The sequence below is a fragment of the Osmerus eperlanus genome, chromosome 8 (genome assembly GCF_963692335.1).
Source record: "Osmerus eperlanus chromosome 8, fOsmEpe2.1, whole genome shotgun sequence".
In the NCBI taxonomy this organism is placed as follows: Eukaryota; Metazoa; Chordata; class Actinopteri; order Osmeriformes; family Osmeridae; genus Osmerus; species Osmerus eperlanus.
In genome coordinates, this window is record NC_085025.1 from 4,719,267 (window position 1) to 4,746,036 (window position 26,770).

Genomic DNA, 26,770 nt, shown 5'->3' on the forward strand with positions numbered 1-26,770 from the left:
GTCGGATAGAGGGAGAGGTGCCAGAGGAAGGTCGGGGCGGACTGGGAATGTGAGTGCGTGATCGGAGCATGTCCCCTCGCGTGCTGCGAGTGGCCAAGAGAGGGATCTGGAGCGCTGCCAACCCTGCCACAACATGCCTCCCCAAGTCTCATCAGAGACCGAATTAGTCTGGATGAGAGGGAGAGAGCGAAGGGGGGGGGGGGAGGGAGAGGGATGAGTGGAGTGGAGAAGGAGGAGCTGGGTGAGGAAGGTGAGAGGAGGGGACGGCCCCTGCCTGACTGGAACACGACGGAGAGGCCGAGGTCAGGAGGTCACACTCGGGACGGACGCCCCCGGAAGGCAAGTGTGCACTGAAGAAAGCGCGTATGAAGTGGCTCGCGGGATTTAGCAGCAGATGGTTCTGAAGCGACGAGCGTGTTCAAAGTGGGTGCGTGTGTGCGGTGGATGGGTGAGGTGTGTGTGGAGGCGCTAGCCCACGTACTCTTGGTGTCCAGCTGGGCGCGGTACTTGCTGAAGCCCTTCAGACGGACCTTGTCGCCCAGCAGCTGCAGGAACTCCTCCAGGGGGGGGCTGGACCCCTCGTTGTTGTACATCTCCTCCTCGCTGCTCTGGCCCGCAGCACAGTACATCACCCCCACCTTGAGCTGGAAGCTCAGCTGCGAGACACACACACTGAGATTTACATCTCATCTCCCTCGAAATCCTTTAACAATGTTTGTTTCTGGTAAAGGTTGTGTGCGTGCCTGTGTCTTGAAAGCGTAAAAACCGTGCATCTGAGTGCATGTGTGTTTGTTTTGTATGTTTATATAAGAGTGTGATAAGAGAGTGTGTGTGTGTGTGTATACGTGCCTGTGTGTGTGTGTGTGTATACGTGCCTGTGTGTGTGTGTGTGTATACGTGCCTGTGTGTGTGTGTGTATACGTGCCTGTGTGTGTGCCTGTGTGTTTGTGCGTGTGTCCCGTGCCCCTCCTCACCCCCTGCTCGTCCAGCTTCATGAGCTGCTCCGTGACCTTGGGGGTGTTGAGCGCCAGGCGCAGGCAGTGGGCGTTGAGCTCAGGCACCAGGTACTCCAGCACCTCCTTCAGGGGCAGGCCCCGCGCCAGGCCGTGCTTGGAGGTGGAGGGCACCGCGTCCTCCAGGATGGACCCGCGCAGGGTGTTCAGCTGGGGGGGGGGGGGGGGGGGGGGCGGGGGGACAGGGTGAGGGAGGCGAGAGAATGACGGAGGGATGAGAAAAAAGGGACACAGATGAATAATTCAGGCCGGACCCATCATGGTGGCGTGTGTTCACCAGGTCAATACATTCTTCTCTGAGGATACCACTGCAAACTGTCACTGAGTTATATAAGCCATGAGAGCAGAGAGGAGCAGAGTAGAGTACAGTAGAGAAAAGTAGAGAAGAAGTGTCACGGAAGAATTGTTAAGCTGAGCACCATAGAATTATGAGTGCCTACACAGTATGTACCGAGAGAAAGACAGAGAGAGAACGAGAGAGGGAAAGAGAGATGGGGGGGGAAGAGAGAGAGAGAGATGGGGAGAGAGAGAGACACCATGCTCTCTGTTACTCTCTCTAAGTTCTCGGCTGCTCAGTGTTGTTCAAATGGATTCACTCGAGGCTAAAACCAACTAGAGAAGGAGGATGAATAAAACAGAAGGACCAAGGCTGCTACTGCAGTCTGGAGGAAATAAACAGAGTGTAGTCCCCTGGGCTCTCACAGATACGGCTGTGTGTGTGTGTGTGTGTGTGTGTATGCACACACATTAAACCTCCAGGTAAAAGGACCTCCAAGGCCAGCGGCTAAGCTACAGTAGAGAAGAGGACCCAGTGCTCAGGACATTACCGTTCTCCCATCACCATCCCAGCCCACACACTCCTACCCACTCTCACGCCTGCCCACCTTCCTGGCTGAAAATAGCAATGACAAGAGAGGAATGGAGTAGGGGAGAGGATAATAGACAAGTGGGGGAGGGGGACAGGAAATAGAAGAAAAAAAAAGAGGGCAGCACACTGGTTTGTGCGTCCCCTCGACAGGGCAGTGTGTGTCCTCCCTGGGGAACTGGCTATCTGCGCCTCCACAGCCTTAACGAAGCCCAGCTTCCCCTCAGCCCAAATGCTACGGTTTAGTCTGCTTTACTGAGGACAAGTCCGTGCTGGCAGTCTCTGAGGTGTGAGTGCTCGAGGGGAGGGAAGAGGAGAGGGGGAGGAGGTTTATATGGTCTTTCAGTCCTCACAGCTGAGAAGACCTTCTATGTTCCCTACCTCGCTGGTCCTGAAGATGACCCGGTAGTTGTACTGCTGCCCATGTTCTTTGTGCTCCTCCAGCTTCTCTCTGCGCAGGCTCACTGCTACTGGGCCCAGCGTCTCGTCCACACCCAGGTAGGTCCAGTGCTCTGACGGGAGGGGAAGGAGGGAGGGGGGGGGGAGAGAGAGAGAGAGAGAGGGGTAGAGAGAGAGAGAGAGAGAGAGAGAGAGAGAGAGAGAGAGAGAGAGAGGGAGAGGGAGGGAGAGAGGGAGGGAGAGAGGGAAAGAGAGGGAGGGAGGGAAAGAGAGGGAGGGAGAGAGGGAGGGAAAGAGGGAAAGAGAGGGAGGGAGGGAGAGGGAGGGAAAGAGAGGGAGGGAGGGAAAGAGAGGGAGGGAGAAACAGAGGGCCAGATACAGAGATGAGGTGGGTAGCTCATTTCATTACAAGGAGAAAACAGGAAAATAAAACATAAAAGCCGCTTCTGTCTACCAAGCCTCTGAGTCTCTCTCTCCCCCCCCCACACACACACCTCTCAGGTAGAAGCTCTTCCTGTAGTAGTAGGAGCCCAGGTCCACGTGTTCCATGATGTAGCGCTTGGTCCTGTCGGCGTGCAGGCCCGGCCCGTCCTTGGCTGCCTCCAGCACGGCTACGCCGGCGTTGGTGAAGTGGGTGCTGAGGAGGGCCTCCAGGGGCCCCGCCTCCTCCGAGCCCCCCGAGCTGCCCCCGCTGCCGATGCTGCCCTGCTGTTGGGGAGAGGGAGGGAGGGGGACAGTGTGTGTGGGTGGGTGGGGAGGTTGCATGTGAGGGGTGTGTGTGTGTGTGTGTGTGTGTGTGTGTGGGTACAGTATGTTGTGTGTGTATGTGTGTGTGTGTGTGTGTGTGTGGAAGGGGTCATGTTACAGGGGGAAGGTGACTTCTCCAAGGTCTGGGGATCTCTACTGAATAAACCACGTTCAAACACAGCATCGAAAGCCTACCCGTTACAGTGCGTTCACACTGCAGCGGAGCGCGCGGCGGCTTCCAATTCATTTTCAATGAAACCAGGCGTTGACGCTCGCGTAGGGAATTGTGGGAAGGCGAGCGGAGCGGAGCGTTGCAAGTTGGATTTTCTCAACTTTATGTAAATGAGGAGCGTGAAAACGCTAGCGTTGGCCAATCGGATTGGTTTCTTGTTTCTTGTAACGTAGCAACCGTTGGTCATGATAAACATTTCTAGGTTTCACAATTTCAAGATGGAGGAGAAACTTTTCGTATGTGTCTGCACACCCAGTTCTGTTCAGAACAAAGTTACTAATGTGACGAGCCTGAATTTAAAGATTACATTAAACTAATAACGCATAGTGCATGGTTGCCGATGTCGTCATTGTTCCTACTGTGTTTTTATAGCCTACTTTTAAATTCAGTCTCGTCACATTACGTTACTGTTCTGTGCTACTGCTAGCTCGCTAGCCCAGCCTACAAACGACTGGTTGAGTGACCGGTGGCGTAACACGTATTCTACTGTAATCTTGCACTAGTAAAATCTTGCACTTACATAAATGTTGTGTAAAAGTGGTATTTTGATCGATATTGTGAGTACATGAACCCAAATCTGCACGCTTGGCCATGACTACAACAGTGACCTTAGAGAACTACAACTCTGTATTAACTTGTCTAACACGCCCCCGTGCGTGGTGTACTGTGGGAAGGCAAGCGATGCAGAGCGTTAAAAAACGCTGCAGTGTGAACGCAGCGTCACAGACACTGTAAAACTTGATTGTATTCTCTAACGTCTTACAACATCTTCCCAACCTCCATGCCCAGTGCTGGTGAGGGCTGCTGCTGGCCTGCCTACCTGCTTGGAGGCACAGATGCTCCTGTCGCCCTCCCCCCCGATCTCGTTCCGGAAGCAGGGGCAGTTGAGCAGCAGCTCGTTGCTCCTCTCGTCGCCGGGGTCCAGGGCGGGGCTGGGGGCGTGTCCCGGCCCCTCCTTGGCATTCAGCTCCTCCTGGGAACCGCAGGGCGAGCCGTACCCGCTCCCGCTCTGATTGGACGAGAGGGAGGAAGTGGCGGAGGCGGCGGCGGCGGCCGAGGCCCCCGTGGTGGTGTTCTTCCGCTTGACCACCGACTGGCGGCTCTGCACCACCTCGTTGAGGTCGAACAGGAGGGACTGCACGTCGAAGTGAGAGAAGCCCTTCTGGCACGCCCACGGCCTTGGCGCGGGCCCCGTCTCGTCCCCCCGGCACCCGTCCTCCGCGTCCGACCCCGCCCGCGACGAGTCGCCCTCCGCCTTCACGCTGCGGAGCTTACGGAAGATGGACTCGCCGCCCGTCTCCGACTTGGACCTCCTCTTCAGGTGCTTCTCCCTGTCCTTCAGCCGGCTGGCCGGGCTGCCTCGGGCCGGGCCCAGGGGCCCGTCGGGCAGGTCCAGGGCCGCCTGCTTCACGGGGGCCACGGTCAGCATCTCCCCCAGCCTGTCGGGGGCCGGGCTGCGCTGGTCGGGGACGTCGGTGGAGTGGTAGCCCTTGAGCATGTCGAAGAAGCTCTCCCCGGAGACGCCGTGCTTGTCGATGGAGGACGTGCTGCCGTACTCGCGGTGCATGGGCGTCCAGCCCGAGAAGGACCAGCCCTCGCTGCCGTCGCCGTCCAGCTCGCTGATGGTGATGTCGCTGTTGCTGCGCTGGCGGATGCGCCTCATGCCCTTGCGCGGCGAGCCCAGGTAGCCGTCCGGGGACAGGAAGCGGTTGTCCTTGCCCTTGCTCTGCATCTTGTTCTTCAGCGTGTTGTGGATGTTCCTCAGCATGGACGAATCCTGTGGGCTGATCAGGTGACCCAGCTTGGCCGACAGGTTGCTATGGGCCGTTGTCGCGCTGCCGCCCCCTCCGCCCCTTTCCTTCTCTCGTTCCCTTTCTCCACTTCCTCCTCCACTTCCTCCTCCCCCACTGCTACTTCCTCCTCCTCCCAAACTACCACTTCCTCCTCCTCCACTTCCTCCAGAGTTGGAGGAGGTGGTGGACCCGGGGGAGTCCGTCTCCACGGTGATGTGCCACAGCCCGCCCCCTCCGTCCTTCCTGGGGGGCCAGTCTGCGACGCGGGCGCGCACCCCCATCTTGGGCACGCCGGGCGTGGCGGCGGCGGAGGAGGAGATGTGGGCGCTCTCGCTGCGAGGGGGCGGGGCTCCGCCGTTGGGCAGGCGCAGGCGGCGGGTGTAGAACTCGTCGGAGGCGGGAACGGAACCCCCGACCGAGCGCTCCGTCTGGGAACGCTTCAGGCTCGTCATGGCGACGCTGAGGGAGGGTTGGGGGGGGGGGGAGCGGGGCTGGGTTAGGGGTGAGGTTCAGCAGAGGAGCTGGACCATCGTTTCCATGAAGAGGAGGGGAGACGGAGCCTCACAAAGCATGGGGCGCTGGGAGGACTGGGGGGAGGGAGGGGGAGAGGGAGGGGGAGAGGGAGGAGAGAGGAGAGAGAGAGGAAGATGAGTCAATCTGCTGTTGTGTGATATTCTAGGTGGAATATGATTGTAACTGGTGCAGCAGTGCATCAGAGAGTCGTTCCTGCACCTTGAGGGAGGCTGAGACGAAGGCTGATGGAGGGCTGGAGAACACCTGGTCTGCTGGACCTTAGATCAGCTTACTGGACTGCATTCTGGGGGGAGAGAAGGAGGGAGGAGGGGGTAAGGAGACGGAGAGAGAAAGAGAGAGGTTAAATAGCAACAGTAACAGGTTCCACAAAATCAAAACTACCTTAAGTGGATTATCATAAAGGCCAGCTAGCTGACTATGCAGCAAATTATTAACTATGCAGGGGAGAGTACACTGCATACACCCCAAACAAGGAGATATCTGGAACAGTATCAGACAGAACAACAACAATAAACCGTTCACCGTTTGAAACACGCAGTCCATCACCATGGAGATTTGCGTGTGACACCAACAGGCTGTCTTCCAACAGAACAGATGGGCCATTCCCTCATGAGGAACCTGCTTTACATTACGTCTTCATCGCTATGGCAGCCATATGCAGCCTATCCTAAACTCTCCATGGATTTTGGCTCAAGACCAGATTTCCGGCAGATGCCTGTCCATGAGACCACAGCCAATCAGGAGGATTATTAAGTTTGTCCTCCCCAGGATCTCACGGCTGGTTCTCCTAACCAGGGGAAATGTAATAGGCACAGACTTTCACTGCAATTCCTGCAACGCTGCCCAAATAGTAACCAACAGACAGACTGTTCATAACACCATTCAGATAAACAAACTGGACCCAGTTCAGTGTTAGTCTACCATCTGTTGCTAATACAAAGCCAAACGTTTTGTTTTTCTAGTTTATTAGCCTAGCCTCTCTCATCCTTTTCCACCCCTTCTCCCTCTCCTTTTCCATTTCTCCCTCTCTTTCTCCCTCTTTTTCCATTTCTCCCTCTCTCTCCTCCCTTTCTCTCCTCCCTCCCTCTCTCTCCTCCCTCCCTCTCTCCTCCTTCTCTTTCTCCTCCTCTCTCTCCTCCCTTTCTCTCCTCCCTCTCTCTCCTCCCTCTCTCCTCCCTTTCTCTCCTCCCTCCCTCTCTCTCCTCCGTTTCTCTCCTCCCTCTCTCCTCCCTTTCTCTCCTCCCTCCCTCTCTCTCCTCCCGCCCTCCCTCCCTCTCTCCTCCTTCTCTTTCTCCTCCCTCTCTCCTCCCTCTCTCTCCTCCCTTTCTCTCCTCCCTCCCTCTCTCTCCTCCCTCTCCTCCCTCCCTCCCTCTCCTCCCTCCCTCCCTTTCTCCTCCTTCTCTTTCTCCTCCCTCTCTCTCCTCCCTTTCTCTCCTCCCTCCCTCTCTCTCCTCCCTCTCTTTCTCCCTCTCTTTCTCCCTCTCTTTCTCCCTCTCAGTTGTGTTTTCACAGACACAGCTCTGGTACTTCTTGTAACACAGGGAGTTTGAAGTCTATCCTGCGAATAAATTAAAAAGCTCAAAAACATTTCACTGTCCATTCACAGGCAGGGATGTGTGAGTGTGTGAGTGTGTGTGAGTCCCGTCCCCCGTCCCCCCGTCCCCCGTCCCCACCAAAAAAAAAGAAACTCCAGTCGGCTGTTTGAAAGGGTGAGGCTGCCTCCCTGCTGAGCACTGTGACTGAAGATCCGATGAAGTGAGGATGGATGGTGTGACCTGAGATGCCCTCACACGTGATTGGCCCCTCGTGTCCTCCTACCATGCCAAGACCACAGCACATCCTCACAGGCCTAATCACTTCCACAAACTTTCTAATTCAAATGGCCGCATTCCTGCGCAGACCAAGACTGGGCTGCGTAAACAGAGAGGGTCCCGTGAGGATGGCTCTCTCCACGACGGGAACCAGCTCTGCTCACTAATGATGACTAGAGCTGTGCCTTCCACACACAGCAGTCTGACGTCCAAATGAGTCCTTAAAGACCCAAGGCTCCTGCTCCTCAACAATGCAGTTCCCTGGGGAGGAGATGTGTGTGTGTGTGTGTGTGTGTGTGTGTGTGTGTGTGTGTGTGGGGGGGGGGGGTGTTCATACCGTAAGTAGCATGGAGGGGGTATGACAATGACAGGGAGAGCGAGCAGAAAGAGAATGTACAGGGGAAGATCGAGCATCAGAAGTGCATCGTTCTAACAGTATTGGGGTGGTTACAGTTGTGTATTTCTAGGACTCACAGTTGATAACTGTGGTTGACTCTGATTGATGACCTCAAAATGGGGATGCAAGTTCCATTAAGAACGATAAATGGTAAAAAAATGGGCCTAATTTTAAAACACTTAAATGTCCATTGACAAAGCAGGCCTGCTAACTGTACCCTGTTGAGCCCCAGAGGGGATTACAGGCGGGCAAGCAATCAGTGGAGCCTTGCTGCTAGTGTGGGGCTGTGTGTGGTGTAGATGGGGCTGTGTGTGGGGCTGTGTGTGGTGTAGATGGGGCTGTGTGTGGGGCTGTGTGTGGTGTAGATGTGGCTGTGTGTGGTGTAGATGTGGCTGTGTGTGGGGCTGTGTGTGATGTAGATGTGGCTGTGTGTGGGGCTGTGTGTGGTGTAGATGGGGCTGTGTGTGGGGCTGTGTGTGGTGTAGATGTGGCTGTGTGTGGGGCTGTGTGTGGTGTAGATGTGGCTGTGTGTGGGGCTGTGTGGTGTAGATGGGGCTGTGTGTGGGGCTGTGTGTGGTGTAGATGTGGCTGTGTGTGGGGCTGTGTGTGGTGTAGATGGGGCTGTGTATGGGGCTGTGTGTGGTGTAGATGGGGCTGTGTGTGGTGTAGATGTGGCTGTGTGTGGGGCTGTGTGTGGTGTAGATGTGGCTGTGTGTGGGGCATGTGTGTGTGGCTGTGTGTGGTGTAGATGGGGCTGTGTGTGGTGTGTGTGGGGCATGTGTGTGGTGTAGATGGGGCTGTGTGTGTGGCTGTGTGTGGTGTGTGTGTGGTGTGTGTGGTGTGTGTGTGGCTGAGTGCCCAGGCTTGGCAGGCGGGTGGCACTGCGGTGGAGTGTGTCAGAAGCCACTGGCCCGGACAGCAATGCAGGTCAGCGCACAGTGGGGGGGCCGGGACCAAGACTGGCTGGACAGACACGCTCCAACTTTACCTTTTCTGATCCAGTGCACCATTTAGGGGACAGGAGGTCTCTCTTCGTCACCGTGGTGACTGGAGACCATCAACATGGTCTCTCTCTCTCTCATCAACACACAGTCACACTTCCAGATGCTAGTCTGCTCCGTATCCCAGCAACCACCTGGATTCTGACTGTCTGCTGAAGATGTGGAGAAAAACTGAGAGGGGGGAGGAGAGTGGAAGAGCATGGAGAGAGGGAGAGCGCAAGCGAGCGAGGGCATTACATTCTACAGTCATACCAGCCCAATTACCCTGGCAGGTGCGTAGTAACCTTTACAACTACTGGGGGGTGATCAGGTGGTTAATGCTGAAGTCCCTCCTGTACAACACCTCGCCACTGAAGACATCCATGCAGGTGTGGGAACAAGGGGACACGGAAACCTAATGAGCCAGGGAGCGGGTCATGTGACTGTGATTAGCCTGGCCTGGCCATCGCACACGCAAGAAGAGAACACTGGGAAGTGAAGTCAGCTGACTCACCTAACCCTATGTTTGGAGTCACGACATGTCGCCGTGACAACCGAGACCATGTTCCTGGGAAGGAACTGTGAGCACACAGCTTGCCTGACCCCCCACCCAACAAAAACACACCCTCGCGGGAACAATTACTGCTGTGATCTAACAGAGGCTGTGGGCCGGGAGCAGAACTTGCACCCTCATCATGACATCATACAGGACTTGATGGTTTGTGGGAGCAAATGAATATGCTGAAGTCATTATGATGTCACATTCTGATGTCACAGTGGATTGTCTTAAAGTATGTGACCACAGAAGGATGTCATAAAAGAATCACAGCATGTAATCAAGGATAAATACATAATCAGCCTAGTATGTAACGATGATGTCGGTGAAGACATGACTGGATGAAGTCATTATGATGTCACAGTGCATGTCTTTGAAGAATGCGACTCCGGCTTATGATGTCATAAAGGAATCGCCGGCGTAAGCAACCGAGGATCAACACATAATCAACCTACCGTGTGAGGACGACCTTGTGTCCGTTACGGGCAGTTTGTGAATGATTTCGAGGAAGGTGATTGGTTGGTGGAGCGTGGAGGAATCCTGGGGGCTGAAGGCAGAGAGGTAGCAGACAGGTGCTGCAGAGGGCCAGGAGGCCTGTGCAGCAGAGTGAGTCACACACAGCTGCCAAATTACAGAGCGGCTACGGCTGACGGGCAGCCAGGCAGACACAGGGACGCAGGCTAGGGCTGGCACAGAGGCCGTCATGACTAACAATGAGACAGAGGTGTCGCTTGAAGGGTGTCAGACAGTCAGAGAAGAGCCTGGATGAGTGAGAGTGCAACTGCCAAGGCATTCTCAAAGTCTCACTAAACGTAGGGACACATTTCCAATCTTGGGCATGTTCCTGTTCATGTCTCATGTTGTAGAGACTCCTGACAACAGAGGAAGCTCCCGCGGAGATCTTAACAGAGATGGCAAAAGTACACACATCCTTCACTCAAGTAGAAGTACAGTTTACTTATTACTTTACCTTGAGTGAAAAAGTGTAAAGAAAATAAGATTTGTTTTCCTTTTTTTCCATCTTTTGAAACCTCCCCCCCCCCACACACACACTAATAAAGAACTGCCGATCACAGACGTGTCTGCATGCCACACAGTCACTCACACGTCAGTCACACGTCAGTCACACGTCAGTCACACGTCAGTCACACGTCAGTCACATGTCACTCACACGTCAGTCACACGTCAGTCACATGTAAGTCACACGTCACTCACACGTCAGTCACATGTAAGTCACACGTTAGTCACATGTCACTCACACGTCAGTCACACGTCAGTCACATGTAAGTCACACGTCACTCACATGTAAGTCACACGTCACTCACATGTAAGTCACACGTCACTCACATGTAAGTCACACGTCACTCACACGTCACTCACACGTCAGTCACACGTCACTCACACGTCAGTCACACGTAAGTCACACGTAAGTCACACGTAAGTCACACGTCACTCACATGTAAGTCACACGTCACTCACACGTCACTCACACGTCACTCACACGTCAGTCACACGTCAGTCACACGTTAGTCACACGTAACTCACACGTCAGTCACACGTAAGTCACACGTCAGTCACTTGTCACTCACACGTCAGTATGACGTCAAGACAGACAAGATGTTGTCTGGCTTGACGTCGAATAACAGTGTGGTAGAAGCGAACAGGAGAGAGTTGTGTGTGTGTGTGTGTGTGTGTGAAGCTAAATTGTACCCAAAGCGCCTCAGGGCTAAGATAAAACCCTGAGTAACACAAGCAGCACACCTACACTGTACACAGGTGCCTGGACACTGACAAACACACACACACACCGTACACTAGCGCAATGACAGATGATCATAGGCTTCCTCTCTCACAGATGGGGGTTTTCAAAGGCTCACCGGCCCTCCACCCTTCTGACACTTCGTGGTCCAAGTTCTCTGTGCTTCAGCAGGAGATGTGAGAGAATCTGTGTTCAGTTACGCCAGAAGGTTCCGGAAGGAAATGAAAGACATTCTCTCTGAGGGTGGGCCGGGCGGTGTCGGAGCAGAGCCGACAGCAGGATGCAGCGTGTGGTGTAGTAGGGTGAGACCGCAGTGGGTGGGCAGCAGTGTGTCAACTTTCGGCGGCAAAAAAAAAAATAGAAGTTGAAATTCAAATTGTGTGGACAGATAAATGTGCTATCGTCTTCCTACCAAGCAGAGATCCGTACGTGTGTGTGTGTGTGTCAGACACTCCTCTGGGACTCATTCAGATGTAAAAAGGGGCTTTCTGCACTCCGAGTTCAGCATTGTTGTCTTGTTCCCTGAAGTGTGAAATTGCAAAGGCGTTTCTTCTCCCTGTCACAGGCTGGTGTGTGTGTGTGTGTGTGTGTGTTTAACAGCTAACCATGGAGGCCAGAGAGGCTTGGGGTTGCCTGGTGGTTAGAGGCTGTATGGCTCTACGGTTTGTGGCTGACCATGTTCCCCCTCTAAACACCATGTTCACCCCAGCAGAGGAATCCTGCAGCCAACACAGGGTTAGTCACAGACTCTCCCTCACTTCCTGTTTCCCTTTCCTTTGCGGGGCTCTGACTCCTCCAGGAATTGTATCCTACCTCGGCCAGTAAGGAGGCTGGGAGCGAGGGGGGAGCGATGGGGGAGCGAGGTGGGGCGAGAAAGGAGAAAGTGAAATGGGTTGAAAATCTCTGCTGCTACTCGAAATACCGCTATCCCCCTTTTGCGAGTTGAGTTCATGAAAACGAAGGAAAAGCAGTAATGGGTTGCCAGGGTAAAAAATGGAGGCCTTCTCGTTTAGGACAGGACTTTGAGGCGACTCTGACACAGGGAGCGTAGAGAAGCAGCACAGGTCAGAGCCTGGCAGGCAGAGATGAGCGCACATCTATATTTGATGAGAGCGGTGATATGTGTGTGTGTGTGTGCCTCAATGTGTGTGTGTGTGTGTGTCTCTGTGGCTGAACATCTGTGTGTGAGCAAGTGTGTGAGATTGTGTGCGTGTGCGTGCTGTCACCTGAAATGGAGTACTTGGGAACAACCCTTCTGCAGGGGCTTGTTAGCGAGCAGAGTGTGGGAGGAAATCCAACCAGCAACACAAGCTTGGAGGCCACCTCTCTCAGCCTGAGAATACATCTACCAGAGAAACAGACTTTTGGAGAAAGCACTGAGAACGGAAAAGTACTGAGGTACCTCCAGTCTAAAGCTGTGCATGGTTCCTTCCTCTCTGCTGGGCCCCCGAACCCATCCCAGGACCCCTGTGTGGGTCACGTGAGCCTCCACATACAATCCATGCAGCTGATCGAGCGATCTATTATTAATGGTTGGCGGGGGAGGGTTGGTGGAGTGGTTTTCCCAGAGGGTAGGATCTGTTATTTATAGGTCTATGATAGTGATGTAACTACCTGATCTCTTAGAGAGCTGTGTCCATGTGTGTTTGTGCAGCAGGATGTGGGGAGGGGATGAGCGTTGGTTAGAACTCAGCCAAGCTTCGGAGTGTGATATTTCAAAGTTCCTTCACGCCTCTCCAACACAAGGACTCTTCTATATAAAATAAATAATAAATAAATAAATGGGCAGTTAAACACACACACAAAGGCACAGAAACACCCCCCCCCCCTCTATCTAAGAGAACCCTTTAAAAAGGGTCTGTTCCAGTTTGCAGAACAACACAGCATCTATAAATACACAGCTCGGCAGTGGAGTTTAGGACAGGATGTTTCAGGGGTATTGATTTGCTAGTAGGTGGGTGTTTTCTTTTCTCCAAAGATGCTTTGGTTTGGGGGGCTTTGGCACAGAGAGAGGGAGATGGGGAGATAGGGAGAGAGAAAGAGAGAGGGGGAGGGGGGGAGGGAGAGAGAGAGAGAGAGAGAGAGAGAGAGAGAGAGAGAGAGAGAGAGAGAGGGATTTAGAGAGAGCAAGAAAGAAAGAGACCTGGACATATGAAAGGAGGTGTAATTAAGAGGCCGCAGTTATGATGAAGGATGTTGTAGATCCCTGGGACTAAACAAAGACAGCAGTCTACCATCCAATCAGGGAGACTTGTGAGGAGCTAAACTGCCACAGAAAGCGTCCTTAACAGACCTCTCCATCTGATGACTCCCTCACCTCCTGAAACGTCCACTTTCCATTCGACAGGGGCGTGTGCTCTCTGTGAATGAGATTCCCCTGCAGCGGGGCCCAAGCTAGGCTGCATCGCAGGATAAAGGGCTCGTCTATCGATTTGGCTGTAGCTGTACAGTGGCGATCAATGGAGGGCCAAGCTAACTACACATGTTAACTGTCCGGAGCAAAGTAGAGACATTCTGAGCCCTGTTTAAGAACAAGTATGTTGCATCAGTTACACACCACAGAGCTTCACAGTATCGAGTATTGATCTGCAGTGGGCTGCAACCCCTGCTGGATTTCTACCAGCACCATACAGCAGCCTGTTTTGATCCAAGCCCAGTTCAGCCCAATTACTGGGCCTTTCACAGCCCTGACTGCTGTGGAATCGGACCCATGGTGGGGTGTGGGATGAGGACATCCAAACCTTCTCTCCCTTAGAACTCAGCCCACCAGTCAGTCGCGGAGTGCTCGCATGAGATTATCAAATATCAAAGACTAAAATCAACGACTACAATCCTTTTTCATTTTTTATGTCAACAGCCCTTCATTCACAGCGTCTGAAAAGTCCTGCGACTGTTCAGGACTTTCACACGGCTAACACAAACTATGATCAGATCGTCCCACCTGACCACGCCTCGATGGCACAGTCACATGCGGCTGAGGTTGTGCCAGTCAGGCTGGCAGCTGGCTAGCTAACTTTGTAAGGAGATTTGTTCTTAAGTTGGGTAGTCAAACGAACCGCGATGCCCAAAACAATGCTACAGGATGCTAATGCTAACGGGCCGTTCGGTTGCCACTGTTCAGTTCTCTCTCTCACTCTGGCAGCCATAGCAACAGCGCTGCAAACATGTGATCGCCTCTGAATAATGTCTGCCTCGACAACTGTAGGAGAAATGCAAAAAAGCCGTTGTATATGCGGTGGTTGGGTGGTAAATCTCTCTGCTGTGAGCCCACCAGGGACCACCCCCCACACCCCTCCTCCACCCTCCCCACCTCCTACACACCAGCATCAAGAGGCCTCTCATCTCTGCCAATCAGTGAACGCTAAACGGCCATTTGCTGTGAAAATGGGCTTCAGTGCCGCCCCCCCCTCCTCCTCCTCCTCCCTTCCTCCCTCCTCCTCTCGATAAGTGCATCCTCCTCTCTTTCTCCTCCACCGTGGGCCTTAGCAACACCACGGCAACGCTGTGAGAGAAGGCACGGCACTGAGGGGTACAGAAATAGCGGAGCAAGCCATCAAAAGAAACAGTGCTAGAGAGGAGAGAAGAGAGAGAGGAGAGACAGAGAGAGAAAGAGAGGAGAAAGAGGAGAGACAGAGAGAGAAAGAGAGGAGAGAGAGAGATGGAGCAAGCGAGAGAGAGAGAAGAAAGAGAGAGCCATAGTGTAATTAACACAGTGGGTGAGGGGCTGGACTGCCAGGCAGGGGGGACACAGGGAGACTGAAAAAGTGGAAAAGGTTGGCAAGAATGAAAGGAATGGGAGTAAATTAGAAAGAAAGAAGAAGAAAGTGCAAGACAAAGAGAAAGAGAGAGAGAGTGAGAAAGGAAAAAATAATCCTAAGCAGAGAGGAGGAGGATGGGAAGAATGCGAGAGAACACCATGTGACTCCAGTCGTCAGCGCGCTGGAGAGGTGGAGGGAAACTTGGAAGAGGGCCAGAGATCAGGCCAGAGATCAGGCCAGAGATCAGGCCAGAGATCAGGCCAGAGATCAGGCCAGAGATCAGACCAGAGATCAGGCCAGAGATCAGACCAGAGATCAGACCAGAGATCAGACCAGAGAAGGTGCTGCTGCTGGGGTTGGAAAGCTATCCAAGGTCTCAGGGAAATCCAAACAGTGGAGGAGATCCGGTTTCCAAACATAGAGGAGTGAGAGGGGCTTAGCCCCTGCACTGCCCCCCCGGCCTGGGCCAGAGGAGCGGAGGGAGAAGGGAGGGGGGTAGAGGAGGGGGAGGAAGGTGATAATTACAAGATGTCACCTGCCGCTCCAAAAACACCAAGGACAACAAACTGGACCAGCACCTCAATGACTCACCTCCTCCCTCCACCCCCTCCAGACGGACAGGAAGACGCTAAATCACAGGTAACAACAAGACTATTTGTGTGAGGAGAGGAAACCTGAGGGGGAATAGAGAGGACGAGGACTTGAGGTGATGATCGGCAGCCTTCCATCTCTGGTCAGGTCTTCCACAGGCGGCCTGATTAAGAGACCATCACGCTGCTGGGCACAGTATCCAGAGTCGTACGCAGTTCTGTTGCTGAGATCCAAAATGGCGCCTGCGTGTCTGTGTGTGGGCGATGGTGTGTTGATCGGTGTTCTGGAACAGCATTGCGGTGGGGAGGAGAGAGAGAGGGAGGGAGGGAGAGACAGAGAAAGAAAGACAGAGACTAGGGGAGAATCGCTCTCACTTCGAGTCTGTCTGTACGTTGACTCTGCACCACCGTCGCTCAAAGCAGGGGAGGACAGGCAGGCAGGCCGACAGCTGAGTAGGAATGTAACCTGGCGTGTACTTTTGGGAAACATCCTGCTGAGAAAAAAAAGCTGGCAGCTGGTTGGTCCTGGACTGTCCGGCCAGGACCAATCACCTGCCTCCTTTGTGAGAGTCGCACAGCCAGCACTGGGCGACACTGAACAGGAAGCAGCCCTCATCCACTTCCTGTGCCGCTCTATGGCTTGGTGAAGTGACAGGGTCTTGCCCTTTTTTGGGGAGGTTCTGGTGAAAAGATGGTGCCAGAGGGTTCATGATGTCCACTATAACCCCTGCTGACAGTAACGTTGTGACTATGGTTTAATTACTAGAGCAGGGCCGGGCCAGGCTGCTGTGACTAATGAGAGATGGGGGGGGCCGTGTCGGGTGGAAGCTCATTTGAGGCCACAGCTTGACAGTTGGACTGGTGCAGCTTGGGAGCAAAGTGGTGGTGAGACCACAGGAAGAATGTGAGATGGAGGGAGGAAAAATGACTTCACTCAGTGCGAGTGTGTGTGGGAGTACATGAGCTGGGGAGAGAGAGGGAGCGGGAAAGAGAGCAAGGCAGAGAGAGAGAGAGATGTAGGGATATGAAGAGAGCGAGCGAGTGAGTCAGACCGTTATCTCCTCCCCTCCCTCTCTGAAGCTGTACAGATAGCTGAGGCAGGGGCAGGAGTCAACATTGACCTCCCATCTCTGATATACGGCCAATCAGAGAAGGGCTTTGAGGATCTCAGAGCCGGGCACCGTTCACACACAGTAGAACTGCCATAACACAAACGCAGAGGAAACCCACTTTATCAACACCTGAACAAAGATGAGCTTCCAGTAAACGATCTGAGCAGAGATAGGGATCAACGTCAGACTGATGTCAGATGTATTCAATGTAGTGTGAATATCGATTCATTTTCTTTCACTATTTCGAGACATTTCAACTGTCATTCAATTCTGCCTGTGTGTGTGTGCGTGTGTCAGACTTCAGACATCTGTTTGTAGCTCAGTCACAGATGAGTTATCTTAAAAGGAGTTGTCAGATGTGTGTGTGTGTGTGTGTGTGTGTGTGTGTGTGTGTGTGTGGACTGTGGCAGAGGTGACAGGAGAAGAATCAATGAAATGGGATGAACCTGGAGCAAAGGGAATTGTGGATATCTAGGAAGGTTGGACAAGGGCAGAACCAGTCACCTCGCCCCACGACACACACACACACACCAGATCCATGGCAGCCCTAAATACACCAGAAAATGCAGGAATGACTGAAAAAACACCCCACCAATGGCAGATCTACCTGGTGGGTTGAGCCAATGACAGAGCAGCATCACCACAGGAGGTGAGGAAGAATAGGAGACAGGCCTAAGCCAAGCTGGAAATGTTTCTCCTGCGAACAAAATGTAGCATTATACTGTAGCATACGGTACCACAGCATAAAACCAGAGTCTAAATGCGACATAATCCAGAAATGGTGATTATAAGTGAGTCCACATATCAAACCTGAGAGATTTCTTTCCTGAGAGATATCAACTGTGAGAATTAAATCTAAAAAATCCACATTATCCCGGCTTGCCAAAATATACGGCTTTTAGAAATCCGTCGCTGGCTACACCATAACAAGAGGACTTCTTGTTTCGGCTCCAACTGAAACTGTCACCCCGCCTCCATCGCCAACACCCTCGGCAACACCACGCTCATCCATAGGATGAAGATCCAGCCCAACTGCTGTTATGATTAAACGCATGAAGAGCCTTCAACTCCTTAAAGCATTAGCAGAAAGGGCCTGGATGACTGTACTGGGTTGCTCGGTAACGATGCATCACCCTGGTTACGGTACTTCTGTACAACCTCAGCTAAGTGCATGTGGAGGGGAGATCAGGGTTGCAGTAGTGAGCGGTGAATCTCGGGGCTGGGCGTGTACATGAAAGATAGATCCTGCAGGAGGGACCTCACAGGCGAGGCCTTCGTGTAAATATTCTCCCACCAGCTCAGAGAGACAACCTGTCAATCACCCTGACCCACAATGGACCTATCCACACACACACACACACGCTCACACACACACAATGAGGTATTTGTTCGAACATGGTGTTTCATGAGCTGGCCTATGAACGGAGATGCTCTCAGCATGCGTCTATCCCCATACATGCTCCAGTCCAGTCTGGGCCCGGCCTCAGACGGCGCCCATGTAGAACTCCTCAGCAACACCGTGTGTCATGTTCACGCTTTCTGAAGTCCTCTGGCTTCATGCAGAAGCAGTGCATGGATCCTTAACCCCCCCCCCCACACACACACACACGTCACACGCTTGCCTCACCAGCCTCCACAGGTCACCTGCCTCTCCAGGTCACTCACCTGCCAACCAGCCCCCCCCCCTCCCACCTGGACGCTAGCAGCTAGCTGGAGCCAACGTAGGAGAGTGAGTGGGCGGGGATGATAGCAGTGTTTAGAATCTGCAGCCGGCGAGCGATGGAGGAGGAGGAAGAGGAAGAGACAAAGCGTTTCAGGAACGCAGCACACAGAGCTACGTTAGACGAGGGTGGCCTTTACACACACCTATCCTCTGCCGCTCTCAACATCATCTATTGTTATTAAACAAGGGCAGGAAAAAACGACAGCTCGGTGTGATGGAACGGAGAGAGAGAGAGAGAGAGAGAGAGAGAGAGAGAGAGAGAGAGAGAGAGAGAGAGAGAGAGAGAGAGAGAGAGAGAGAGAGAGAGAGAGAGAGAGAGAGAGAGAGAGAGAGAGAGAGAGAGAGAGAGAGAGAGAGAGAGAGAGAGAGAGAGAGAGAGAGAGAGAGAGAGAGAGAGAGAGAGAGAGAGAGAGAGAGAGAGAGGGAGGGAGAGGAGGAGACAATTAGACTGGTACAGCAGTCATTTTGTGAATAGAAGAAAAAATATATATACTGTTTTTAACACGACACACTGTCCCTCCAGTTACAACTACAGAACCTTTTAATTTTACTTGACACTGCTTGGGAACAGTGTCCTTGAAAACGAACTGAACTGTAAGACAGTGTGGGGAGAGAGAACACAGAACACTTTATTAGATAACGGACTTTTGACTGAGCTAGTTTGGGAGTGAATACCTACTTTGCCGCCTGAATATCGCACAGGCTTCACAGACGGTCCCTGAGGTGGATACCTGAAGGAGATTAAAGAAAAAAAATGAAAAAAAAAACATCAGCAACATCCTCGACATCTTGTTCTTCCTCCTCCTCTGCCTCGCCACAAACACGCTCAGACATCTGAAGGCTGCGCGCCACGTGTGAGTGGGCTGGCAATGAAAAGCAGGAATTGATTCCAAAGTCAAGTAGATTCTTCTGTGGGGTCGAATCAGGAACGTGGACTCGGTTCCATGTTTCGATTCATTCCCGATGCCCATGGGGACATGGCCTGTTTTCTAGAGACGAGGAACGAGGAAGGCTGAGATCAGAATGACCAGGTCTGGCCTGGGCCCAGAGTCAGCAGCAGGTAGGACTGCTGACCTGGGCCCAGAGTCAGCAGCAGGTAGGACTGCTGGCCTGGGGGTCATGGTCTAGGTTAAGTGGGAGTCAGGTGGCTGAGCGGTTAGGGAATCGGGCTAGTAATCAGAAGGTTGCCAGTTCGATTCCTGGCTGTGCAAAATGACGTGTCCTTGGGCAAGGCACTTCACGCTACTTGCTTCGGGGGGAATGTCCCTGTACTTACTGTAAGTCGCTCTGGATAAGAGCGTCTGCTAAATGACTAAATGTAAATGTAAGTGGACAGCACTAAAACACAGCTGTTCATCCTGGCTTCTCTGTCATTCCACTGTCTTCAACACCCCTAAACCACTCGACCTTTTCACCTTCCATCCTTCTCTCAGTCCTTCATTCCTTCCTTCTCTCATTCAATCCTTCCCTCCAACCATTATTCAAGGAGCATTTGAAAATCTATCTGGTCCCACCACCCATCTTACACCACCACCCGTGGACACACACACACAGGATATTCTGGAACAGCTGATGAGCTACTCCACACAAGATGGACGGCCATCACGGCCCCGTTGTACAGGCACGCCTGGAGGAACGAAACACACACACACTTAAGTCAAAGGAGCCAATAATACATCTGATGTCTCAGTAAAATGGTGGTTCAGCAAGGATACAGCTGTAATTATTGGCTGAGATCGGCTGAGTTCTATGCACCAGACGATCACAACAACATCACTTTGACAAAACAGAGAGGGGGGGGGTATTAGTCCAGTAACTATGGAGATTTAATTAGATAGTCTTATAAAGAGCTTTTAGAAGGGAGAACTGGAAAAAATATATATTATCGCATACATAACAGGGCAGATATTGTCTTAACACAAATTAAAACATGCCTTGGCAACAGGAAACTGTGCCCCATTGATGCACAACATTATTGGGTGTGCCTGCCTTCTAATGATCGATCGCATAGTGAATCAATGGATTTTCCTTTCGATGGAGTCTACCACCCATTTTCTCCAAATGTTTAGATGTGTGATCTTAGTTTAAACAATAGGTTTGGAGGTGATACAGTAAAAAATAAAAACAAATAAAAATGCCCAAGCTTTAACCAACGCAAGCACACCCTCTCCAGTATACATTTAGTCATTTAGCAGACGCTCTTATCCAGAGCGACTTACAGTAAGTACAGGGACATTCCCCCGAGGCAAGTAGGGTGAAGTGCCTTGCCCAAGGACACAACGTCAGTTGGCATGACCGGGAATCGAACTGGCAACCTTCGGATTACTAGCCCGATTCCCTCACCGCTCAGCCAACTGACTCCAACCATGACTATACAACCATGTCATACAGAGTCGATGAGTTGATAAGTGAATTGTACTATTGTTCCGTCCCTGGTTTAAATGACTGGAGCCTCTGAACTGTGAACAGCTTTGATTCAACTAAAAGATCCCCCAACGATAGTGGCGTTAGAATCCACTCGGAATTATTTACCATATTTTCTTTATCCACCGTTGGCTTCCTCCAGAATCGTCCCCCTGATCGGTAGGTTTGGGTTAGGCTCATTAGAACTACATTAAACATGAAGCTGTCAGTGGGAAGCACCGAGTTTAACTCTCCCATAGAGAGTTGAGGATGAAGCCATCACAAAACCTTTGCCTCGAGCCAACTATCTAAGAACAGAACTCACTCCTCCTTCCAATCACTTCCTGTTTAGAATCACGACATCATGGGGCCCAACTGTGTGGAAGCTTATCTGCTGCTGCTGGCTCACAGATACTTCTGAAACACTGTCCCTCCCTGTTTGTTTTTAAACCTGGTGACACACACACTTCCTGTCCATTGTGCAGGTCTCCTGCTGTGTTTCCTGAGGATCTCTGTGGCAGCAGGACCATGCCAACAGGACCAGGAACACACAGGCTGGACCGTACCAACAGGACCAGGAACACACAGGCTGGACCGTACCAACAGGACCAGGAACACAGAGGCCGGACCGTACCAACAGGACCAGGAACACAGAGGCCGGACCGTACCAACAGAACCAGGAACACACTCTAATGCTCAGCATAAAAAAAAGAAAGTAAATCAGCCTGTATTTATCCTATATAAATTATTTCACACACACACACACACACACATCAGTAAGATGAACATCCTGTAAATCCCAGACTAACCAAATATTCACTTGAATCCTTTCTGTCAGCATCACACCGACCATCCACACCCATCAGTGCAACAGCAGCAGAGCTAACATGACCTGCACAGCACCATGCTGTGGCTGGGCCTGTGGCTGGGCCCGTAATGGTCTAAAGAGTCTACAGACTAGCTCAGAGACAGACAGTCCTGGAGCAGTCTTATGTAAACACAGGCCCAAGTTCTGGGGTGCTGGCTGACTGGAGGACAGGATTCTGGGACTCAAAGCAGCACACCCTTCCAGCTCACACGACAAATCCAGAACGAAGGGATCACATAAATACATAAATGTGACTTTGGCTCTAAGAGGGAGGTGTGTCAGCCCTGGGCTGGAACACAGGACGGGAGCCTGTGCAATCCCACAGGTTGAGGATTGGGAGCACTGTGTGTGTGTGTGTGTGTGTGAGGGTGTGCGTGTGTGTGTGCGTGTGCGTGTGTGTGTATTTACACACTGTGCGTGTGTATATGTAGAGTACGTACGTGTGTGTGTGTGTGTGTGAGAGGGCATGCGTTGCTTCTCTCCTTCCTGTTCACCTGGGGGCAGGAAGAAGCAGCGTGAGACCAGGACAGAGGGAGAGAGGACCCGTCACACACAAGATGCCTGGCTGCATTCCTCCAGTCTGACACACTGACTCACCAACGGGGGGGGAGGCAGAGGGGGGGGGAAGGCAGGGGGGGGGGGGAGGCAGGCGTGGGGTAGGAAGTGAGGAGGGGCCAAGAGACGACAACAGGAACAGAGGGGGAAGAGAACACAGCAGGTAGGGAAAAAACAGGGTTGAGGTGAAGGAAGGAAAGAGGAGGAGGGAGTGGGAGAGGAAGAAAGGTGGAGGTGAAGAGAAGAGCCCAGTGGGTGTTTTGGTGCAGCGACACACAGAGAGCTGCCCTGTTAAAACCATCTTCCTTCTTCTCAGCAGTTGGGGCCAAACCCACAAGGCTTTCCAGCTGCTTTCGCAGGCAGCCTGAACTCAAATTCCTCCGTCTGACGATTTATTTCTTCCAGCTCGACGGGGAGAGAGAAAGCAGGTCTCTGTGTTCGTTGGTTCTGGTCTGGTTTGTTTTCTTGGCGAGGTTTGTCCGACGCATTCTGGTGTCGCCGCCTCAGAGAAGGCTGGGGTCTGCGATGAGAGCTTTGTTCAGTGAAGTGGGTGTCAATGACAAGTTCAATTGGAGAAAAGTTGCTTATAATCTCAACGATGCACTGAGTGTGGATTCCACCGTGAGCCTCCATAAAGGTTTATCATTACTAACCTAAAGCCCATCCAAGCTATCCACAATAAATCCAAATCTAACAGGTTATTTGGATGGTTAGCTGGCCTTCAGCACAGTTGCCAACCCTGCATGCCGGTATGGATTATAGAAGTGTTACGTGGGAGTCTTTAGCAGCCATATTTCATTCTGCAGTTTTCACCAAAATCCCAACACGTATCGGAGTCCAGAGCATTAGCTCACGTTACAGGTCGTAAAAGCAATCATCTCCAGATGTCTCCAGTCTGGAGATCACAAAGGAGCCAGGCCCTGCAGACTGGAGAGGCTTCTCCTGGAGCATTGAGCTCCTCTGTGGTCAGGATACTACGGATGTCTCCCCTGAGAGGAGAGCAGTGTACTGGATATCGTTTGTTTACAGTGTCCATCCCTCTCACGTTACCGTGAATGGGTACACATTGGCAATCTGGGTGTTTCTTTTCCAACAGGTCCACAATGTAGTTGCCACTGAACCCATTTGGTACCAAGATAGGGATGGTAATCTTGGAATATCACCCACAGTGTCTGGTCTCCATCCCTGTGGGAGAAGCTGTTCCAGGGCTGGCCTCTCTTGAGTTCTAGTCATTGTGTTTCTTTTCCACCCTCAAAAGACCACAGAGAGGACACAACATGGCCGACATGAGAGCCTGGAAATACCCAGCTGCACAACGAGACTGTTGCTGCTTCTGGTCTAATCATAGATGCTGATGAAAGCTTGTGTCTGTCCCCTCTGAGACAGGGGCACATTATTAGGCCCACACTCTCGGCTGAAAGGCACACAAAAGAGTTTTGCTCAGAGAGCTGTAAATGGTCTCAAATCTAAAATATCACAGAATAAAAGTGCCGCCCTTTTAAGAAGTGCATTACAGACTCGCAGCGAATGTCATGAAGCAACACAAAACGCAAGTGATGCCACACATTAACCCTGATCTCTCTCTCGCTCTCCAGATTTGAGAAGCTCCCCAAAGCTGAGAGAATCATTAACAGGATTAAAAGTACTTTTAGTTATTATGTAAACTTATGCTCTTAAAAAATCCTGTGACATAGGTTTGAGTGAAAATGCCAAGTCTGTTAAAAAAAAAGAAAAAAAAAAGGCTGCACTCAAGTTCCTGATAAAAGAGAAAGGTGTTGACTTTACAACCGACCATAAAAAATATCAGCCTTGTTTTCCCCCCCAGACGAACTAGCAGCTGCACTTAACACACGGGCAAGAAGGGCTTCCAAGCTTGAGGCCGGCTGAGGTGAAAAGGAACATCAGTTACCATCCCAGAGCTGCTGTGGGACCTTCAGCCAGGATCAGAGACTGAAGTAGGAGAGCTTACTGACACTCTTCCAAACTCCAGACGGGTTCGTGAGAAAACCGTCGTGACGGATTCACTCCAAACCTGCCAGAGTCGGCACAAGCCTCTTTTGGTTTTCTCCGCCTATCGCAACTTTCCCTCAGAATCGTGCTTTTTCTCTCTCTAAAGCACCTTTGCTCAGCCCCTCCACCTAACTTTCCTCTCTTTCTCAAGTATCTTCTCCATGTCTCCCCATCTAACTTGACTCTGTCCTCAGATTCACTCTCTACCTTCACATAGCTACTTAGCAGACTTTTCCGATCAGTCAAAACAAAGTCCAGGAAGTTTCTTCCCACGCTCCTCCCCTCCCACGACAAGGAACCCGATATGGTTCAGTGAGGGTGTGCATTTGACTGCTAGCTAAACATTCCACTGAGCACAGCATGGATTGGTGAACGATTTGGTCAACACACACACACACACACATATATATATATATATATAGGACATACGGTGTATACACACACACACGCGCACACACACAGCGCTTGTCGCAGTTTAGAGCCACCCTACTGCGTTGCACCCATCAATTAGGCGATGAGAGGGTGGGAGTCAGGTGGCTGAGCGGTGAGGGAATCGGGCTAGTAATCCGAAGGTTGCCAGTTCGATTCCCGGTCATGCCAACTGACGTTGTGTCCTTGGGCAAGGCACTTCACCCTACTTGCCTCGGGGGAATGTCCCTGTACTTACTGTAAGTCGCTCTGGATAAGAGCGTCTGCTAAATGACTAAATGTAAATGTAAGTGACCCAAGACTTCTCAGGTTAGGCGTTTGTGTGTGTTTGCGTGTGTGACTAAGTCCGGAAGTACCCATTGGTGCGCATCACCTCCCTATTAGCGAGGGTGGAAGAGGGTAGAAGTTCATGGAGGGGCCAGTGCTGGGAGACACGCTCCCAGCCATCATCAGAGGGAGTATGAGCTGGGAGACATTCTCCCCACGTCTGGAGAGTCTCAGCCACGAGGACCAGCACACAGCCAGGGTGTCATGGCCGCCTTCACATCAATCTGAGGGAAAACCTGGCAGACCTGAGGTCACGACTAACACTAGATATCTTCCAAACTCGGCTGAAGAGATGAGCAGGCTTCCAGAGAGACAGAGAGAGAGAGACAGAGTGAGGAGAGAGAGAGAGCCAAAGAGAGAGAGCGAGCGAGCGAGTGAGAGCCAAAGAGAGAGAGAAAGAGAGAGCTCAGTCAGCAGAGGGGAAATAGTGCAGAGGCATTAAACTGTGACCGGACCAAACCAGGATAAGTTATTTGGGGACAGTGAGACGTAAAAAGAAAAGCGCAGAGCGGGAGAGATGGAGAGAGCAGAGAGGAGGCAAACAGAGGAGGAGGAAGAAGAAGCAGACTAGGACGAGATCTGTGTCACACACTCTGTCACACTCTCTCTCTGTGACCTGAGGTACAGGGTTATGGAGGGGTAGGAGATGAGAGACGTGCGTGCCGCTAACTAGCCTCCCCCACGCTAACCCCTGGAGCTAACCCTTGATACTGATCTGAGGTCAGCTCAGCCTGTCAGCGGTTAATGGTCCCAGCTATGAATTAGAGCAGGTAAACTGATCTGGGGTCCAGATCACAGGACAGCCCTCCCCAGGCCCCTGGTGAAGCCTGCAGGAAGCCCCAGAGGAGCAGGAGAGCTCCAGTAATGAAAAACTGTAAATCAGCAGAGTCTCAGTCTCTCCGCTCATTAAACTTGGGCACTGCTGTCCGCCCCCAAGACACCCACTGTCAGCCCCTCTCCTTGTCTCTCAATCCTGTCCTCGCTCTCTCTCTCTACTTCCCTCTCTCTCTCTGTGTCTCTCTGGTCACCGATTAAACAACAATAGCTGCAGGGGTAGTCATAGGAAAGCTTAGTCAGCACAAAGACTCTCACCTCCACCACCCCCCCCCCCCCCCCCCCCCACACACACACACAGAAACCCCCCACACTCAACAAACACGCACACAAGCTTTCTTAGACAAGACAGACGCAAAAGTTTGGGGAAGCACACACACACAAAATATATGTGTGTAGCGGGTTTAGAAACTGCGTTTGAGAAATAACAGTTTCAGTGATATGTGTCTAACCCGTCTTTATCCTCAAGCAACAGTAAGACTGCTGTCCAGTGTCCACACACCAAAACACACTGATCCTCCACAAACCCCTTCTAACACAAACACCTCAGGACACACTGCCTTTACTCATCCTAATAAAGCTATTGTCATGTCCTTATTAGTGTTTAGTCATTTTATCCAGACCTAGTGGAGGTCTCCATCTCATCAAGCCATGAAGCAGTCGACACAGAGGTGAAGGGGAGGGCAGACCCTGACTAATGCTGTTGTCAGCGGCAGGTCTTCAACACACAAGTTCATTCTCAATCCAAGACAAGCACTCGCCCAAAGCCCCTTTGTTCCCACTCCTGCGTTTTACACAGCCGCGTAAAAAACCCTCCAACCTAATAGTAAAAACAGGTTAAAATTCATGGGACGGCATTGTGCTGATCGATTATGCGAGCTTCTGACTGAAGAGCTTGTCTGTGTCCGCCCATCCTTCACGGCACTGAGGGAAGATTGACAAGTGCGTGGTCAATGGTCGTGAGAACCGCCGAGGCTCCTGGGTAATCCTGGATGGAAGGCAGAGAGGAGGCCAGAGGCCACATGCCTGCTGACACTTTGACAGATGTGGGGCTTTGCGCCTCTGTGGACTGGCA

The 26,770-nt window shown here is 52.1% G+C and overlaps 2 protein-coding genes across 4 annotated transcripts in view; one reads left to right on the forward strand and one right to left on the reverse strand.

The window, feature by feature from the left end:
- The window catches only part of chac1 (ChaC, cation transport regulator homolog 1 (E. coli)), a 182,779-nt gene extending 156,290 nt beyond the window's left edge, over nt 1-26,489 (forward strand). The window contains exon 4 of the mRNA XM_062468566.1: nt 26,478-26,489. The gene's annotated coding sequence lies outside the window, so the exon portion shown is untranslated. The remainder of the gene's footprint in view (nt 1-26,477) is intronic.
- sipa1l1 (signal-induced proliferation-associated 1 like 1) overlaps nt 1-26,770 on the reverse strand; it is a 51,001-nt gene that overhangs the window by 17,228 nt on the left and 7,003 nt on the right. For all 3 annotated transcript variants that reach the window (XR_009931034.1, XM_062468561.1, XM_062468560.1), the window contains exons 2-8: nt 18,949-19,000; nt 5,782-5,866; nt 4,077-5,636; nt 2,772-2,985; nt 2,260-2,390; nt 975-1,163; nt 482-656 (exon numbers count right to left, since the gene is read on the reverse strand). Coding sequence is in view for 2 of the 3 variants with exons in the window: in XM_062468561.1 (XP_062324545.1) it covers nt 482-656; nt 975-1,163; nt 2,260-2,390; nt 2,772-2,985; nt 4,077-5,501 (2,134 nt within the window). In the remaining variant the exon portion in view is untranslated. The remainder of the gene's footprint in view (nt 1-481; nt 657-974; nt 1,164-2,259; nt 2,391-2,771; nt 2,986-4,076; nt 5,637-5,781; nt 5,867-18,948; nt 19,001-26,770) is intronic.